Consider the following 18,631-nt stretch of genomic DNA (forward strand, 5'->3'; position numbering starts at 1 on the left):
GCTGGGGAGGAACAAAGACCACTGGGGTTTGAGGAAGGGGAAGAGCCTGGGGTAGGGCACCTCAGGACCTGGGCCAGCAGAGCCTCTTTTGGGCTGTCACCCAGGATTTCTCTTTATAAACAGCTCTCCCTGGGTCAGAGAGAGCTTTGGCCACCCTGTCTATGGCAGTGACTGGCAGATGAGAGGATGTGGTGCAGTCAGAGAAAAAAAGAAGGGCTTCAGTATAAGTCAGTGTCCACAGCTTTAATGCACAGCTCTCCTGAGTAAGACCACATAAATCAATAAATAGAGTTAATAATAATCATTAGAGCAGCCCCAACAAACCCAGCTGTCACCAGTTTGGCTTCAGTGTTCTCTGCAGTCCCCTTGTCAGCAAGGGGTGCTGGTGCTTGACTAACACAGAGGACACAGAAGCAGCACCGTGTCCCTCCCCTCTTTGTGGGGATCTGCGGGAGGAAATCTCCAGCTCCCTGAACACCAGTCTGGACAGAGCCTTCCGAGGCACCTGTGGGCTTCCACCTTGCTTCATGCCCAGCATCATGAGGCCTCAGCTGCTCCCTGCCCCCTCTGCTACCACTCTGTCCCTTCCTGAGGAACAGGAGGAACACAACTGAGATGTTCCCCATGTGAGCATCACAAGCCCCATGCCCCAGGGAGGCCTGAGGGCACCCAGCTCTAGCACTGCTTGTGGGGTTCCTCCAGGGTGACGTAGGGCACCACAACAGGCCATGAGTCGCTGGGCCAGTATTCCAGCTTTGGCTTGAACGAGGGCATCTCGTAGCTGACGTCGAAGTAGATGACCAGTGGGCAGCAGTACAGCAGGGACAGGGCTATCAGCACGTGCCTGCCAAAGAAACCAAAATTGTGTGTTGGACAGAGGGATCTTTGCCTGCTGGCATGGTCACCCCGAGGCTGCAGACCCCAAAGGTCCCAGGAGAGCTGCAGGGAGTGTGGGTCCTGCACGGTTTGTGCCTACAGGGAAATCCTGGCAGAGCTCTGTGAGCTGGGCCAGGGACAATTCCTGGTGTAGAGGGGCTGGGGTGACATAGGGGACTCATTCCAACTATTCCCCATTTCCTGGCTGCACTGTCTGTCCCTGGCTGGATAGATCTGAGTGTGCAGCACTTGCAGCCCTACCTGGGCAGGCACTGAAGTGTCAGCTCCAAACAAAGCCCTGCCTTTCAGATTGGCTGCTAAAATAACAACAGGGATGTTGCTCTTCACATGGCACCACAGGAGCAGCCAGAGCCCTTTGAGAGCCAGCTGCCCACCTGGAAGGGCTTCTGGAACTATTTTACTTGCAAAACAGTGCTTGGCTGGTGTGGAGGAGAGGGACATTAAACAGTGGTTAGGGCTGAATGCAGGGGCTGAGTGAGGAGACAAGTGACAGGAAGGGGGAGAGGGTGGGGAAATAATGCAGCTGTTTCACCTTGGCTGCTGTTTCTCTGCTGTGGACCTTTAAGCCCAGGAAACGTTTGGGCCAGGGTTCCTGGAGCCTTACCAGAAGCTGTGGAAGTAGGGGAAGTTGATGGCCTGCCAGAGCCAGCAGAGCCACCGGTCACTGATCCAGCTGGTGATGGCCAGTGCCCACCACATGACCATGACCGCGGCCATCCGGTGAACCCGTTTGTCATTGCACCTGGAAGACACAGCGAGGGACAGGGAGCAGAGTAATCGTGTTGGAAGGAAAGGGAGTTTTAAAGAGGGCTGGCTCCTGCCTGCACTGGCAGCAGTGCAAACCCCAGCAAGCTCCTTCTGGAGAGTGTTCCTCAGAATTCCACAGGAACTGGAGAAGTGTGGCTCTGGGGAGAGGATTTCTGACTTTCTGGGTGTGAGGATGATGCTGGGAGATGCCAAAGCACTCCTGTCTTTCTCTCCAGACACCCAGCCCCACGCTAGCTCCCAAATGCCCCACAAAAGGGAATGAGCTGCAGAGATGGCAGGCGAGGGGGAGAATCACGGGCTCATAGAACTGTAAAGGTTGGAAAAGTTCATCATGTCCAACCATTAACACAGCACCACCAACCATGTCAGCACAAAACCCTGTCTCAAATGCCACATCCACAGGGTTTTTGAAAATTTCCAGGAATGATGACTCCACCACTGTCCCATGTGTTGTCCCCATTCTGGGCCAGGTGCTCTTCTTGTGTCCCACTGCCCGCAGTCCTGCCTGGGCCTCTGCCTGCTCCCTCCCCAGTACACCTGGAGAAGACTTGGGCTCAGTTCACTGCTGAGGACACAGTCCCTGCCCAGCAGGAGCGCCGTTGGAGCTGCAGGGAACCCCTGAGCCCCCTCCTTACTTCTTGAGCTCCCGCCAGGTGAGGTACAGCAGGTGGAAGGCGATGCAGTTGAGCGCGTAGGCATTGAGGGTCGGCTTGATGAAGGACATGAAGGTGCTGATCACGGTGGTGATACCAGTCAGCCAGAAGAAATGCCTCCTGAAGGGAATTGGGAGTGTCAGTGCCCCAGGGCTCACAGGAGAGTAAGGATGGGAAAGGTCCTGTTCCTGTCCTGAGAGGGGAAACGCTTCTCCAGCACCTCCTGTCTGTCCGTCCGTGGCTGACCTCAGTGGCTGTGGGGCCTTGGCAGGAAAGCTGAGGGAGCAGCCCTCGGTGGGTCTGGGACAGCCCAGGAGGCAACTCCTGCACTTCCATGGTGCTGCAGGGATGAGGCAAAGGCAGGGAGCTCTGCACAGAGAATGGCTGCCAGGCAGGGCTGTGCAAACACCCATTTGGGCTCCCTGAGCAACAATAGGGCTCAGAGGGGGGGTCTTTCACATGCAAATCCCTTCCCAAGTCCCTTCCCTCACCCCCAGCCGCGTCTCCACGGTGAACTCCTGGTGACCTCCTGTTCGGCATGGGAAGAGCAGACTTGGAGCAGTTCTTTGCAAGGAACTGGGCTGGCTCAGAGGGCTCAGCCAGGAGGAGACATCCTCTGAGTAAAACCCTGCTGGGTTCCCATTTCTGCTGGTTCATGCCCTCCCAGTGGCCTCATCCTTTCTGCTGGGCTCCTCCAGCCCAGCCAGCCCTCCTCAAAATGAGGGCTGTTACCATCTTGTCCTATGGGAAACCCCCTCAGCCTTGAGGGAAAGCTCTCTGTGGATGACAGAGGATGCTGGAATAGATTGACAGTGTGAGTAATTGAATGTTAATGTTCAGGAACGTTTCATTTCCTAACTAATTTTGAAATTCTCCATGCAAAATTTCCTCTGCAGTGACACAAACACAAACAGCTCCAGCTGAGAGGAGGGTTTTGACTTTTCCTCTGTCAGTGCCAGAAGATGGAGGGCCTGGTCCTAAAGCCCTTCAGTGACCTCAGAGCTGACCCCTTGCAGGGGAACTGGGGGATCTATGGGTCGCTACACCTGAGTGTCAGTGTCCCATCCCTCCCCTCAGAGCCTGCCCCGTGTCCCTCTGGGTCATACCTGGTCTTGATGCACTTGGGGAAGTAAGCCTGTGGGTACCAGAAGGAGTAAGCCACAGCCAGCGTCCAGAGGATGGAGAGCTCATCCAAGAGCTGTCCCACGTAGCTCAGGGTCATGTGGAAGTACATGGAGAAGACACCTGCAAGGAGCAAGGGCATCTTGAGATGACAAAGCTCCACCCTCCCACAAGCCCTGGGAGGTTCTTGGGGGCCGTTCCTGAAGATACACCATTCCTGAAGAGCGGGGCGTGGATTTTGGTGTTCAAGGGGGCTGGACTGAGTCAATCTAGTCACACCAAGGGGAACTACAGGGCTGGAAGCTGCATATCCACAGCTGGCAGGAACCATGGGCTGCAGGCTTCAAACACACCTGGCTGCTTGGTTACACAGCCGAGTTTTTTGGCTACTGAGACTCTCCAAAATCTCATGTTGGGCAGTCTGGCAACCTGTCTGATCTTCCCACAACCCTGGCACCCACCTACGAGGATGAGCAGCCCTGAGATAAAGTAGAGGGGCACAGCCTTCTTCTGGCAGTACTGCCGGTTCAGGTACAGCAGTGCAGGAGACAGCATGAAGAAGCTGACATTGCTGATCTGAAAAACAAGAGGCACACTCAGCTCCTGGGCAAGCCCCATCCCACCACGTGCCTCAGTATCTCTGTGTGTGAGGAGGATCCTGACATCCAGCAGAGAGCCTCTTGCAGAAGCAGGGGTTGCTCTTGGCACAGGGAGAGGGCAGAGGTGTTTCTCCAGAAGCCAGGCTGGAACTGGAAGGGCAGCTCTTGCTGTGGCAGCAGTGGCTGCAGACACCTCTGCCCTCCCTCTGGGGCCAGCAAGCCCAGGGTGAGCTGCTGTGTCCCTTTTGGGTGATGCTGGTTTGTCTTCAGCTGCCTGGTGTCTCCAAGCAACTCCTGTTTGCAGCCATCTCCCTCTCATGTCAAGCCAGACCCTCCAGGAGCTGCCTGGATTGCTCCTGACCCTTCCAGCCAGCAGTGGTTCCCCTGTGAGGGGTTGGAAGGGTGTGAGGAGTTGGGCCAGCACAGCAAGCCACGGTCAGCAAAACGTCTGAGCTGGGAATGGGTGTGGTGGGGAGCAGCAGGATGAGCAGGACATTGGTAGGTGGGAACAGGCAGGACTGAGGTGACATCCTGTGGTGTCAGGTGTGAAGCCACCTGGCCTGGGGAGAGGAGGTGTTCTGGACACTGGTAATTACATGAGGTCATAAACCTCCTCTAAACACATCTGGCAAATGAACACAGAGGAATGATTCTGCTCTGGTTTCCAGCTCTGCAAAATTCCTTTGATAGACTTTGGTTAGTCTGGGGAGCAGGGGATGGTTCTGGGGAGCAGGGGATGGAGCTGGGGAGCAGGGGATGGAGCTGGGGAGCAGGGGATGGAGCTGGGGAGGAGGGGATGGAGCTGGGGAGCAGGGGATGGAGCTGGGGAGGAGGGGATGGAGCTGGGGCTCAGCCTCTTGCTGGACTGGCTGAAGGTGCCAGTGCTTTGGAGAGAGGAGATGCTGATGGGCAAAATGTGGGAGCTGGGGAGGAGCAGCAAGTGCTCAAAGCCTGGCCCTGTCCGCTGGGCCAGGCCTGCTCCACCCTGCAGCACAGGGGAGGGAAATCTGAACTAATTTAATTACCCTCTCTGGGTTCCTACCCTGCCTTTTTCACCTGACTTTGCAGGCTCAGGGAAGGGATGTCACTGGGCAGCACGGCCTCCCCAGGGAAAATGGTTCTTGCTCATGAAAGGCTGGGATTGTGGTGCTGCATTTACCTGCCAGACAGCTCTTTGGGGCTCTGGAGCCATCTGCTGAAGTGCCATTTGGCAAAGCACCAGGGTGACTTTTATCTCAGCCTGACAATCCTTCTCCTTTCATCTTCCAGCTCCATGCTGGCCCAGACCCCACGCCTGGAATTTGGCCTCCACAGCTGGAGTTTCCCCCACCCCAGCAGCATCAGGTAAACTGCAAAATCGGTGCTAGGCTTGTGGTGTCCCCTGGGATCCCAGTTTATGGTAACAGGGCTACAAATCACTGGGATGTTGTCATCTCTCTGGAACACACCCTCTTCTATTCCAGAGGGAAACATAATTCACACCTAATGTGATTTCTCTATTCCCTTAAACACCGGAGATTCATCTTGATTTTTTCACTAAGGCTTCCATGAGACAAGTTGATGCTTCCATTAGCAGCAGTTCTCAGGCCGAATGTATCAGTTTTCCATAGGTGATTAGAACCAAATCCAGGCCAATTCCCATTTTTCCCATGAAAAGAGAAGTGCTGCTCCCACTTGCACCCTGGAGGTCAAATTGTTCAGAAACGACCGAGAAATCAAACCATGTGTTCAGGCAACAACCATGCTTCAGACATTTCTTTTCCCCTGAATGGTTAAGGAGGCCTTTGGAAGGCAAGCAGGGATAGCAAGGAGAGGGAAAATGCTTGGGGAAAAGGCAGGAGAGTGCAAGTGCCAGCACGCACGTCAGTGAGGAAATGCGGCAGAGAAGAGCTCTGGATCCATGAGCACCGCGCATTGCAACAGTGCCATTAATTACATGATAGCTGTGTTATCACTTCATTAATTCGGGACGAGATGTGCAACATCAGATAACAGAGGGGAGGGATAACCAGGGGAACCGTGCCAATAGGGTCAGGAAGATAAACGGGATTCCTTGCAGAACAGCCAAGTTTAGGGGACAGCTCCCACCCCCGTGGGGGACACGGACTTTTCATCCCTTGTCGGCTTCAAGCCCTGATTTGTAAATGCTGACTTTCTGTCTTCCCTCTAGGATGTGGCAAGCTCCGTCTCAGATGTGGTTAGGAGGGTTTTGCTCCCAGGACAACCATTAGAATTTTTTCTGGAGTTTCTGCTCAGGCTGGGACCCCCTTGCACAGCTTCTATTTCAGCCTCTCTGGTCACACAGGCCAGGAGGCACCAGCTCCCTCTGCCCTGCTGGGGAGATAAGGGAGTGGTGATGGAGCCAAGGTGTGACAGGACATGTGAGAGTGCCCCTGCCTGAGCTCCCAGCCCGTCCCACTCCCCAGGAAGTGTGAGTTATTGCTCCAGGTGCCTCAGCTGAGACAAACTATTTGCTTCTTTTCCTAGGAGAGAAGTGAGGCTGGGATCAGCAGCAAGGCTCTAATCCTGGTGCATTAATAGGATCATTGGGAAGACCCCCAACTTCTGCAACTCCAGCCTGAGACAGAGGGACAGAACCTTCACCTGTGACAGGTGAGATCAGCCTCTGATATGGATTGAGGCAGGAGGTGCTGGTTTAAGCACAGCAGCAGTGCAGTGGCAGCAGAGGCTGCTCCTCACTCCAGCCAGGCACTTTCTGCAGTGGAAGGAGATTCCTGCAGGGCTCGTGGCAGGGAGTTCATTCTCACTCATAGTGAATCAGTTTTAGCTGACAGAGGAGCCCACAGGGCCAGAGACAGGGGTGAACTCCTCTGAGGCTCTCCAGACCTGTGCAGCAAGTTCCTAAAGCCAGGCTTGTGTTGCAGGGGACGAGGCTGCAGGTGCTGACATCACAATGCTGGTGCTTTGGGGAGGGAAGCAGCAGTTTGGGGAGTGTCTGCAGCATCCTGGGCCATGCTCCTGAGCACAGCTTTCTGGGCAGGCAAGAGAGCCATGGGGTTAGTGAGAATGTGGGGGCCAGGACACCCCACACAGCCTTGCCACTGCCACTGAGCCCTTCTCTGCTAGAGCTGCACCCTTTATTTCACCACTCCATGGAGCATCCAGGAGCTCTGGGTGTGAGCAGCATCAGAGCTGCTGCACAGAGACACTGCTGAGGACGTGGGTTTCATTACCAGCATCCTGGATCAGTCATTTCAGCAAAGAAACGAGGGTAGAAAGACAAGTCCCTGACTGATGACCCTCCTGGAGCACAATTCTGCTCTCCCCCAAGCAGCCAGAAGACAATAAATTTCTGGGTCACTGAGTCACTATAAATAGAGCTTTGTTGCTGAACTGCATCCAGCCATGAGCCACCATGTATTATTAGGTACTTAAAGGTACTGTTTACATTCTTTTCTCATACCCCTGGTGCTTATTTCTAATAAAAAGCAACCAAGGCAAGCAGGCCTGAGAGAGTGTAGCTGGCACAGAGCAATCCCCAGCAGCACATTTGCTGCTGCTGGCACAGAACGGCTCCGCTCCAGCCCCGGGCAGGGCTGGGAGGAAGGCACTGCAGAAGATGCTCTGTGAGGAAACCCTGCTGATTTAGGGATCCAGGAGGCTTGGGTAGGAGCTGGCTGGGTTCCCAGCTAGCCTAAAACTCCGGAAAATTGACACTGAGGTAAATATTGGTATAATTAATTCAGGGCAGTAATGCTTGCTGCAGAGAGGAGGCAATCTGAATATAGGGAACAAATGAACGGGGAGAGGAAGAGAAGATGCAGGCTGTGAGGATCACACCTGGGACAGTGCCCTGAGCCCCAGCTGGATCTGTGGGATGCAGCCAGCAGGGATAGCTGCAGATTTCAGCCTGGTCAGGTTTCTACAATCCTCCCTTTAGGAAACATCACAGGGAGCCTGATCCTGGGGGAGATCCCAGAGCAGGAAGCGGGGTCCCTGTGCTGCTGCAGGAGGTGAGAGCCAGGCAGTGCCAGCCAGGCTGTGCTGGTTGAAGGAGGGACCCAGGCTGTGCTGCTGAGGAAGGGGTGATGCCCATGTCAGTGATGTTCCTGCCCACTTTTGCTGACAAGGTCTGGCCCTGAGCATGACACAGCCTTGGGGCTGTTGTCAGATGCTCAGATAATGGCAGATTTTAGGCCACCCCTTGTCTGGACAGGAGGTCACCAGCCAGCCTAAGGCAGGCAGCTGACAAGGCAGGGTTAGATTCCTGCTGCTCAGGAATCACATCCTAAGACAGAATTGTTTCCCTCCCTTTCTGCACAGGCACTCTGCTGATCTCCTGAGCCTAGCAAAAAGAACATCAATAAAGGAACCATAAAAAGCTCTTTCTCTGCTGAGGAAGAGGTGCCCAGTGTCACACAGAGGAGAACAAGGGCAAGTCCAACTGCTGGGGAAAAAATCCTGCAGGGTTTGCTTGTCCATATCCCTCTGTCCCTCAGTATCACACTCGTTTTTATCTGCACTGAAACATGCATTGGAGAAGTTTTCCTCACTGTGCCTGAGTCCCACACAATGACAATTCATCCCATTTGAATTGTGGTGTGGTATGGAAACCTGGGAGATGCCTGTGACTAGCAGGGACCTCACTCCAGGAGGCCCTGGGTGAGATTTTCAGGAGTAGCCTCATAGTTTAGAAACCTGTGCCACAAAACAACCCAGGCAGCTGAGAGTTAATGTTTTATGGGAATTAGAGGGCCTACAAGAATTAGTCATGCATCTGGCCATACCAGCTGGTGTCCAGCAGAGGAGTCAGACTCTGAAGTGCTTTTGAAGAGCTCCTGAGATAGTTGTTGATGTGATAAGGATTCTGAGCCACTTTGTCAGTCTGGCTGTAAACGGAACCTCAGCTCCAAAGACGTGTTTAAAACATGCTGCCTTATGTATCAAACCAGGACATGAGGCAAATTCATCTCCTGAAAGGAATCCAGACCAAAACCAAACCTTTCAGGCTTTGTGCTCTGGGTGGAAATCAGCCCCTCTCCAGTGTTAGCAGTGACTCTCCAAAACACAGAGGCTTTGGGCACTTCCAGCTGCATTTAGAATGGTTTGGGTTGTAAGGGACCTTAAAGATCATCTCCTTCCATCCCTTGCCATGTGTTCCACTCAAGCAGGTTGCTCTTGCTCTGAGATCCGAGACGCTCATGTGAGTATTGAGTGATTTCTGTATCTCCTTGCTCGTTATGCCCTGCTCTGCACCTCTGAGCCCATGCAGCAGCAGCAGTAAACAGCAAACAGCACAAAACACCCAGCTGGGTGCCACAGGGAAGCAGGATTTGGTCTGGACTGGAAGAGTTTTCTTTGTTGAGTGCCTCAAAGAGCAGTGACTACACACAGCCCCCTCCTCTGAGACCCTGGCTGGGCAATTAGAGCCTGCAGGAGCTGGGGAATTATCATTATTACAGGTAATTTATTAAAAACAGGAAATGCTTTAAAAAAAGAGGAAGAGCCATTTCCATGAGAACAAGATCTTCTAGTGTTAGACAGTAATTGCCAAAAGTTGTAAACAAGGCCTGTGGAAGGTTGTAAATCCACATGCCTCACACCCCTGGGAGCCTTTAATTGCTCTGAGGGAGCAGGACATGCTCGGAGAGGCCGCTTATCTCCCAGCCCTCTGCAGGCAGATATGGATGCTCCAGCCATGCTGCAGCCAAGGCACTGGCACGGGATGGGAGATAAAGGATCACAGGAGGTGAAACTCCTGCAGCAGCTTCCCTCTGCTCTGAGTTCCGTATTCCCAACATGCCTGACACGGTTCATGGAAGTGCTGCCTCTCGTTTTGCCACTCCTGTACATTTAGCTGGAATATATGAGCCCTGTGTAGGACCTACCCCGGTTGGCAGCAGAGCTGCAGGACTGGTATAACAGGATCTCACAGATCTGGGCTGTGAAGGAGCTCTGCCAGAGTTTTCTCACTGGGAATCAACCCCACACACACACCAGAAGCACCCCTGACCCCAGCATGTTTTGGGGTGCGACCGTCGCAAGCAACCAAAGTCCCGTGATTTACCTGAAGCTCAGAAAAGGCTCCCCATACCAGCACCCTCCAGCACCAGGAAGTTCAAAGGAGGAGAAGGAAAGAAAACAGGGGTGTCCCGTCCTGTCTGGATCCCAAAAGCAGCTCCTGGGTGCCTGGAGCCGGCCCCAGCCTCCCTCAGCCACTCACGGTGTTGTAGTACTCAGCAATCACCGCCGAGCGCTCGAAGTTGCTCTCACACCAATCCACCTCGGCACTCTGGTAGGAAAATATGCTCGGCATCGTCAGGCACCTTGGGAAAAGGAGAGGAGCAGGTTAGTGGTGGGCACAGAGGAGGAGAGGGCTGCACACCCATAGGAGACCCTGCTCCTCACACCTGGGCACCCAGCACAGCGCCTTACCCGGCTACCAAGGACTCATCCTCTTCCCAACACACATCCTACTGCACAACAGTTCCTCTCTCCCTTCCATGCAGGACTTGCAAATCACCCCAGAAAATGCTCTTGGACTCAAGATGGATGGGCACCAATCCATGGCATTAACGTCTCTCATCAGGTGCCACACCAAGATTCCCCATTTCAGCCCAGTCCTTGTCACCTCGTCTTCTCCCTTCTCACTTTCTTTATGACTCAGACCTTCCTGCCAGGAGGACTTCCCTGTGCTCTGTGAGTTACCTCTGGGGAGTGGACAACCCTACAGAGGCTGGTGCTCATTGGTTCTGTTCTCCACCGTCGTTCCTCAGCATCTTCCTGAGGGCTGGAACTCGGCTCCTGGGAGCTCAGTCCTGGAGCACCAGCACAGACCCTGGGCATTCCCAGAGTCCTGGGGCACTGGGAGCACTGGGAGGTGTCTCTTCCCTCTGAGCTGGATTTCACTTGGAGCGCACTCCCAGGCAATCTCCACCCTGGTTTGCCAGTGAAAGGGATCGGAGTTCGACACCTCCTGCAGGTTCTCCACTGCCAGACCCAACCTCTGGTACCAGTGCAGCTACAAATGGGACTCCAAACAAAAAGAAAGTCTAATCTTCTGCCTACTTTTTTTCCCCATGTTAAAAACTTTCCTGTCCTCATTGTTTCTCAGCATTCTTTTATATTAATTTGAAGAAGCAGTTCGTATCTTATTTTGATCAGAAGTTTCCTATTTGCCATATTTTTTTCAGATCCTTGAGACTTTGGAGCTGCTTTTGAAGACAGGTGCCAACCTTAGAGGCATCTGGAAGCACCACCAAACCCACGGTAGCTGGATTTTTGGTACAAAACAGAGGCAGAAATTCCCTGGAGCTGAGCAGTTCAGTCCCTGGATGAGGTGTGGGACTAACCCAGACACTCATGCTGCTCCAGCCCTGCAGAGTGAGCAGGTTTGGGGTGACACCAGGCAGGTACCGAGGTGACACTGCCTCAGTGGCATCTCTGAGCTCCCGAGGCACTGATGACAAACAGCTTTCTTTGCTTCTCTTTGAAAATCTTTTCAGATCCAATACAGGGAAGGGAAGTTTGTCTTGAACGCACTCATCAGTTGATGAAGTTCTTGAGGAGAATTTCCCTGTTTGCAGTGGGATGAGCTGAGCCACCACCGTGTCCAGCAGTCCCCTGAGTGTGCAGCAGGGTGGGGCTCCCACAGCTTCCTCTGCCACCCTTCCCAAGCAGTTCAAAGAGAGAAAACACAGGAGTGTAACACAACACAAACGAGCTCTTCTGCAGCTCCTGCTCCGACCAGACAGACTGACTCAAGGGTGAACCTCCGCTGTTAACAATGGCCTCTCCTTAATCCAGGCTGGCTGCTTCCCAGAGCAGCGGGGAGCACAGCAAATAGGTGGCAGGCAGAAGGGTTTGAGGGCTGACTCTTCACGCTCCTGGGTTTCCATGTGCTCCTTCACACCACAGAGACTCTTCTCTCATCCCTCATCACTTGCAAGGTGAATAAACAGTCGGACCCAGGATGGCAAATCCCACCTCATGGCTCAAGAGATGTCAGTTGAGAGATGATGAAGAGATGGCGAGACAGAAGAAGAAGAAGAAGAAGGAGCAGGAAAATGGAAGCAGTGATGGAGTGCCCAGCACTGGCTGCTGGTGTCTCCTCCCAGCCTGGCTTACCTGTGATGGCTGGATGGACCAGCACTGCTTCCACACGCTCTGGGAGCTCCAAGGTTTCCAGCAAAGCCGGAGCAGCAACCTGCCCTGCCGCTCTAGCTCCGAAGGAGTGCCCACGGTGTGAGCTCACCGCCAGCAGCCGCCAGAAAATCCCCTCGCTCCGTCCCTAGGGAAAGAGTTGGGATGGGACAGGAACCATGTGCACCCTCCAGGCAAAGCCGGGCCCCCACAGGAAACATATTGGCTGAAGGGGTTTATATCCGTGCCCCCGGATGGGCAGGGGCAAGGAGGCAGGGCAGGGAAGCGTGAGCTGGAAGGGTTGGAAGAGAGGGCTGGAAGTGCAGCCTGAAATCATCTGTGTGCCCCCGGGCAGGTTCCCTGCGCAGGCGCAGGCACCTGGTCCTGGCCCTGCTTCTCCCAGGGGAGGGAACATCCACACAAACTCCCCTGCACATGGAGAAAACCCAATACAAGAATTTTTACCAGAAAGTCTGGAGCAAGGTGATGCTGCCTCTTTCAGGATTTAAATTCAAGCCACTTCTCAACTTTTTTCCCAAATGCTGTTTTATTATCAAAAAGAATCTTATCAAATCTCACTTCTCCTACCTGGTTTATTTTGTTATTTAGTTAAAGAACTATCTGAACAGGACACCTTTGGTTGACTGCTTTGCAAATATTTTCCTCCTGGACCTCATTCAGGCGTTCAAGAAATTTGGCAGCAATTAAACTTTTCCCCCCAAAACAACATTTTTTTTCCCTCCATGTAGAGTTGAGAGAAATATGTTGTTTTCTTAAACATGAAACTTATTATTTGGCCACTGCTTCCTGGTGGAGACACCACAGGCAGGGTGAGACCAAGCTCTAAGGTCTTTGTGTCCCTGTCCCTGTCCCTGTCCCTGTCCCTGTCCTTCCTGAAGAGTAGGGATCAAGCCTTTGCTGTGGGGAGAAGCTCTTTGGGAAGCTCAGCCATTTATTTTGCTGCTCCTATGAAAAGGAGCATCTCTGTGAGAGCTGGGCTGTGCCAGGGCTTACGAAAGCCTCACAAATCCGCCTGGATTTGGAGATGAGGGTAATTAACCACAGCAGCGGCGGCTGATGTTGCACCACGGTGGAGCCTCCGTTACCCCAGGCTCAGTGTCCTTCTAGGACAGACTTGGAGCAGAAGATCTGAGGGGATCCCAGAGAGCTACTCCCAGCCCTGGATGCTGAGGGAGTGTGGGATGGATTTGGTTTTTATTCACTTGGAGCTCTCAGTGGACTCTGCAAGCAGGAGCTCCCAGACTGGAAGGAGCTCCCCAGTTCCACAGTGAGAAACAAGTGGTGACTTGCCCATCCCACTGGGAAGAGAGGCAGGGAAGGTGGCAGAGATGGCTTTGAGAAGAAGAACCCACACAGGTGATGCCTAGTCTGTGTGAACATCTTTGAAAAGAATGAGTTTTCCCACCCCAAAACCTCCAGCATCCTGGGGGTGAGTGAAGTGTCCAAGCATCCCTGATACATCCTGTGCCACGCAGTGGGTAAATAACTGGGGAGGGTGTCACGGGTCTGCATCTCCCCTGATTCATCAATAACTAGGTCATAAAGAGAGCTTGGTTTCCTGCTGAGTCCTCACTCCAAACTCCTGCTAATGTTTACATCCTCCTGCCTGTGGTCAGCAGGGCCTGGGATGCTGGGGATGCTGACATGGGGCTGGGCTGGGGACAGGAGGGAGCCCAGGGTGAAACTTTTGGGCTTTGTGAGAGGAACACAGAGACCCCCCAGTGCTGGCACTGCTGAGGCCCCACCTTAAATCCTGGGGGCAGATTTGGGCTCCTCATGACAAGAAGGACCTTGAGGGGCTGGAGCGTGTCCAGAGCAGGGAATGGAGCTGGAGAAGGGTCTGGAGCCCCAGGAGGGGCTGAGGGAGCTGGGAAAGGGGCTCAGCCTGGAGAAAAGGAGGCTCAGGGGGCCCTTCTGGCTCTGCACAGCTTCCTGCCAGGAGGGGACAGCCGGGGGGGTCGGGCTCTGCTCCCAATCAACAGGACAAGATGAAACAGCCTCAAGTTGCTCCAGGGGAGGTTTAGATTGGAAATTAGAGGCTTTTTTTTTCACAGAAAGATTGAAAAGCATTGGAATGGGGTGCCCAGGGCAGTGGTGGAGTCACCATCCCTGGTGGTGCTCAAAAGCAGTGTGGATGTGGCACTTGGGGACATGGGTCAGTGGTGAGCTCAGTGGCAGTGCTGGGCTGATGGTTGGACTTGATCATCTTAAAGGTTTTTCCAGCCTTAAGGACTCTGTGATTCTGATCCTCCCTGTGTCTGAAACTTCTTTCTCTCAAAGCTTCCCTGGAGTCCTCACCTCTTTGCTGAGCCCTGCTGCCTCCTCCCCACCTTGTTCCTCACATGAGACACCTCTGCTCAGCTCTGTGAAGGTCAGTGACATGTGGCATTGTTCAGGGGCTGTCCTGTCCCCTCAGCTCATCCCTTCCTGCTCCCTGGCACTGATGCCCTCTTGCAAGGCCCCACATCCCAGGCAATGTCCCAGGCTTTGTGACACAGGACTGGGTTTCACCTGGACAGCCTCATCCCAGCTCCTTTGTCTCTCTGTCATCCCTGGGGACCGAGGTTCTCACTGGGACAGCTGAGAGCAGGCAGGGGAACCACAGAATTCCAGATGGTTTTGGTTGGGGAGGACCTTAAAGCCCATCCAGTGCCACCCCCTGCCACAGGCAGGGACACCTTCCACCATCCCAGGGTGTCCCAAGCCTGGTCCAAGTTGAGGGGTGGAACAGGGGCTGAACCAGGGCCAGGCTGCCCAGGTTTTACAGCTGTGTGCCCAAAAGCCATGCTGGGCAGGCAGTTCTGCTGCTGCTGCCACCAAAAGCTGGGAAGAGGGGGCTCTGGCAGGTGAGTCTGTTGCTTAACTCGAGGCTGGTCCTGCCTGCTTTGCTGTGTGGCACCTTGGATGCAGATTTCCACCCGAACTGCTGCTGATGAGGGATTTTTTTTAAGAGATACCAATTGCAGCCACTGTGGTTCAGGGCCACGTGTGTTTATTTATTGCTTTGGCTGCTGTGGGCAGAGGGGCAGCAACAGCAGGGCAGGGAGGATGAGGTGGGAGTGCTGGCATCCCACATTCCCACTGCTGTTGGCTCAGCACGAGTGAGTCAGAGCCCTGGGGTGGATGGAGACAAATGACTGCTCCATGCTCACAGTGAGGCAGAGGGCGAGTCAGGAAGGGAAACCAGGAATTTTGGCTCATTATTGTCCTGCTGCAGCACTCTGTCCATGCCCAGGAAGGTCCTGGAGGTGCCTGGACAGGCTCCATCCCACTGCCATTCTTAGCATTTGGAACTTCAGGGCTGCAATTTCCTGCTTCCAGGTATAAAAACACAGGCAGGTGACCTGGGAGCCTTGTTAATGCTGAACAGTCAGATAATCCCTCTGCTTCCTGGCTCCACAGGGCAGGAATCTGTGCTCTGCCTGTCTGGGAAGCTGTTTAACAAATTGTGGTCAGGAAGAAATAACAAGAGCAGCGGGAGATGTGCTAATGCTGGATGTGCCTTGTTCAGCCAAATGGGAGCATTTGCCTCCACTGCTGCCTCAGAGCCCTTCAGAATCAATGTCCCCACTCCTTTCCCTTCTGAAGAGCTGGAAATATCTCTGTGTTTCCTCATCAGGCAGGGCAGGGGCTCCAGGCAACCAAAAACCACCATCAGCAGCAGAAGGAGCAGCAGCAAAGGCAGGAGCACCCCACGCGAGGCGTGGCTTTGGAGCCTCCAGTGCCTGAAACACCTGCTCTGTGCAACACCTTGTGCAAGTCAGCCCCCACAGGGGCAGGCACAAGCCTTGTCAGGCCCCACAGGGTTGGTCTCGGGGTCCAGGAGAGATTCCCCAGCAATCCCTCAGTACTGAGCAATCTCCCAGGCAGCCCATGATCCCTGCTCCAGGCAGGATGCCATACCAGGCAGCCCAGGAGGCTTTGTCAATCTGACCACCCCGGGCTTGTTTTGAAATCCTGACAGGTTTAGAGCAAATGCCATAATTGCTGATGGTGACAGCGAGAACAGGAGTAATTAAAGGACATTCTCCCAGCGCTGTCATCTGTCACATGTGCCTCCAGCACTGCGAGGTGTGAGCAGAGGCTTTGGCTTGTGTAACTCACCGGGAGCTGCTGAGGGCTGAGCAGGGACCTGCCCCACTCTCCCCTTCTTGTAGATGAAAACATCTAAATCAGGAGGGAGAAGAATCACCTTATTCTTGTACATTGCACAGCCAGGGCTTTCTCAGCCACAGGGCTGCCTGCAGTGCTGGAAGGTCTCGGATTTAGCAGCCCCAGAGCAGGAAGAGCCTCCTCTCACCAAACCAAACCCCTGCAGCCAGCAGCCTGTCACCCCTGTTTCATAAAATCCTGGAAGAGTTTGAGTTGGAGGGACCTTAAAGCCCATCTCATTCCACTAGCCCAGGTTGTTCCTGGCCTTGAACCCTTCCAGGACGGGACATTTGCTGGAAAGTTATCACTGAAGAGATGTGAAAATGGAAGGGGACGCAGAGAAAGTTCCTTTTTGCTCGGGTTGAGCCTGCAGCTCCCCATCCCAGCTGGCAGGGCCTTGGCAGCAGCTCAGAGCAGGGAGCTGTGTTACCCCACACTCCAATCCTGCCCGCTGTGGCGCAAAGTTTTGGCAGGAGACCCCGGTGGTTTGTGCAAGTCCTGGGAGAGATTTGATAGCAGAGTCTGCAACCAGCCCTGGGAACCAGAGAATTCTTCATGCAGAGCTGTCTCTGAGCTCTCAGGGAGACCCCTCTGTGCTCACTGCTGGGCAGAGAACAGGAGCTGCTGCCTCTGCTTTGGGGAGGGGAATTAGAGCCTTAGGAAGAAGGCAGACACAGGTTTGCCTCCTGCCCCATCTTCTGGTGGTCAGTGATTTAATACTTAGCTGGAGGTCCTGGGCCATCATATTTAACCACTTAGGACAGGCCAGTCTTGCCCATGTTTATCTGAGCCTTTTAAAAATTATTTTTGTGGTCAAATTCTACAGCAACAAGATTATTTTTAATTAGGTGCTGGCTGGAAAAGCTCCTCCTCTTAGAATCCCAGAATGGGTTGGGTTGGAAAGGACCCTAAAAAGCATCCAGATCCAACCCCTGCCATGTGCAGGGACACCTCCCACCATCCCAGGCTGCTCCAAGCCCCGTCCAATCTGGCCTTGGGCACTTCCAGGGATCCAGGGGCAGCCACAGCTGCTCTGGGCACCCTGTGCCAGGGCCTGCCCACCCTCCCAGGGAAGGATTATTCCCCAATATCCCATCCAGCCTTGCCCTCTGGCAGTGTAAAACCAGTGCCCCCTTGCCTGTGTGCTGCCTGCACTGGAGCTCTTCCCTTCTGGAATGGGAAATTCCAAGAAGCTGTTCCCTGTTCCCAGCCTCCAGCCCCCTCTGGTGCATCCCCTGGGCCTCCCCATCCTACCCTGCTCATTCCCAGTCACATCCCTGTACCTTGTGGAGTTTCCCATCTCTGTTCAAAGAAGCTCATCACATCCCAGGTGCTTTCAAGCTCTGTCTTTCTACATAAATAAAGGAAGGTGGATATCTGGGACAGTGTCCCTTTTAGAAACAGAAGTTTGGTGTGAGTGCCTCGAGGGCACAGAGGGGCTGCTGGAACAGGGACATGGTGACACTTTGAAGAGCCACTGGAAAAACCTCCTGGGAGAGTTTGTCACCTGAACTGGCAAAGCCTGAGAAGGGCAGGGAGGTGCAGGAGTGTCCCTGGACATTCCCCCTCTGAGCACATTCCATAGGAAGGTCCTGCTGCCATTTCCAGGGCTGTGCCAGCTCTGATCTGTTGGCAAACTTGTGCCAAATCTCTCAGGGCTGCCCCAGGGACACTGGGAATCACCAAACATGGAGTCACAGGATCCCTGGGCTTGGAAAAGCCCTCTAAGGCCAAGTCCAACCATCAGCCCAGCCCTGGCGAGGCCACTGTTAAACCTTGTCCCCAGGTGCCACCTCCACAGGTTTTTTGAACACTTTCAGCCACGGCGACTCCACCACTTCCCAGAGCAACCTGTTCCAGTGCCTGAACTCCCTTTCCACAAAGGAATTTTTCCTAAAACCCAATTTGAACTTCCCTTGGTACAATTTGATGGGCAACCAGGTGTCTGATGGGCCAAACTCTGCGGAGAAGATGTTTGGGAACACTCCTTTTATTGAACATCCACCCTGGCCCTCACCAGCCCTCGCCTGCAGATATGTTTCCTTTCTTCATTTAATAACTTCCCAATTCTTCACTACCTTGTTATTCTTTTAATTCCTGCCTTTCCCTGCAGGAACTAAAACCCATCTCCAACTAATAAATCCAACTAATCCCAGGAGTTTGAGTCTTCAGGCAACTCTGAAGTGAAGCTGAAGGGCCCAAAATAAGCCCTGGCTGCTGCAACTCCCTTGATTTCCTGCTTGCATCAGGATGGAGTTTGGCATCAAAACAGCTCTGGGCTGTCAAATCAGCCCTGAGGATCTGACCACCCCATCC

General features: G+C 53.8%; 1 protein-coding gene across 3 annotated transcripts; it reads right to left on the reverse strand.

Annotated features, from left to right (window-relative positions):
* Positions 1 to 228: 228 nt before the first annotated feature.
* On the reverse strand, positions 229 to 12,390 carry ACER1 (alkaline ceramidase 1). 3 transcript variants are annotated; one of them, XM_088067726.1, is made up of 7 exons: positions 12,128 to 12,390; positions 10,224 to 10,326; positions 3,902 to 4,016; positions 3,425 to 3,563; positions 2,301 to 2,438; positions 1,502 to 1,639; positions 229 to 844 (listed from the first exon to the last, which is right to left on the reverse strand). In XM_088067726.1, exons 2-7 carry the CDS (start codon positions 10,314 to 10,316, stop codon positions 676 to 678), a joined length of 792 nt encoding a protein of 263 aa, XP_087923852.1. In that variant the 5' UTR covers positions 10,317 to 10,326; positions 12,128 to 12,390; the 3' UTR covers positions 229 to 675. The 3 variants fall into 3 exon arrangements, with proteins under 3 accessions (XP_087923852.1, XP_087923853.1, XP_005531305.1); XM_088067727.1 differs by lacking the exon at positions 12,128 to 12,390 and adding an exon at positions 10,709 to 10,921; XM_005531248.3 differs by lacking the exon at positions 12,128 to 12,390 and adding an exon at positions 10,436 to 10,664.
* Positions 12,391 to 18,631: the final 6,241 nt, after the last annotated feature.

The sequence above is a fragment of the Pseudopodoces humilis genome, chromosome 28, assembly GCF_049639895.1.
Source record: "Pseudopodoces humilis isolate 2021_Gansu_Grassland_sample_001 chromosome 28, ASM4963989v1, whole genome shotgun sequence".
Taxonomy (NCBI): Eukaryota; Metazoa; Chordata; class Aves; order Passeriformes; family Paridae; genus Pseudopodoces; species Pseudopodoces humilis.

What these genes read in the sequence shown, in the direction of transcription:
- ACER1 (XM_088067726.1), bottom strand. Translation starts at nt 10,316, where the DNA reads ATGCCGAGCATATTTTCCTACCAGAGTGCCGAGGTGGATTGGTGTGAG. An exon ending in TTGCTGAGTACTACAACACC is followed by an intron (nt 4,017 to 10,223) that starts GTGAGTGGCTGA and finishes CTTGTTTTTCAG; the next exon opens with ATCAGCAATGTCAGCTTCTT. An exon ending in ACCTGGCGGGAGCTCAAGAA is followed by an intron (nt 1,640 to 2,300) that starts GTAAGGAGGGGG and finishes TGTGTCTTCCAG; the next exon opens with GTGCAATGACAAACGGGTTC.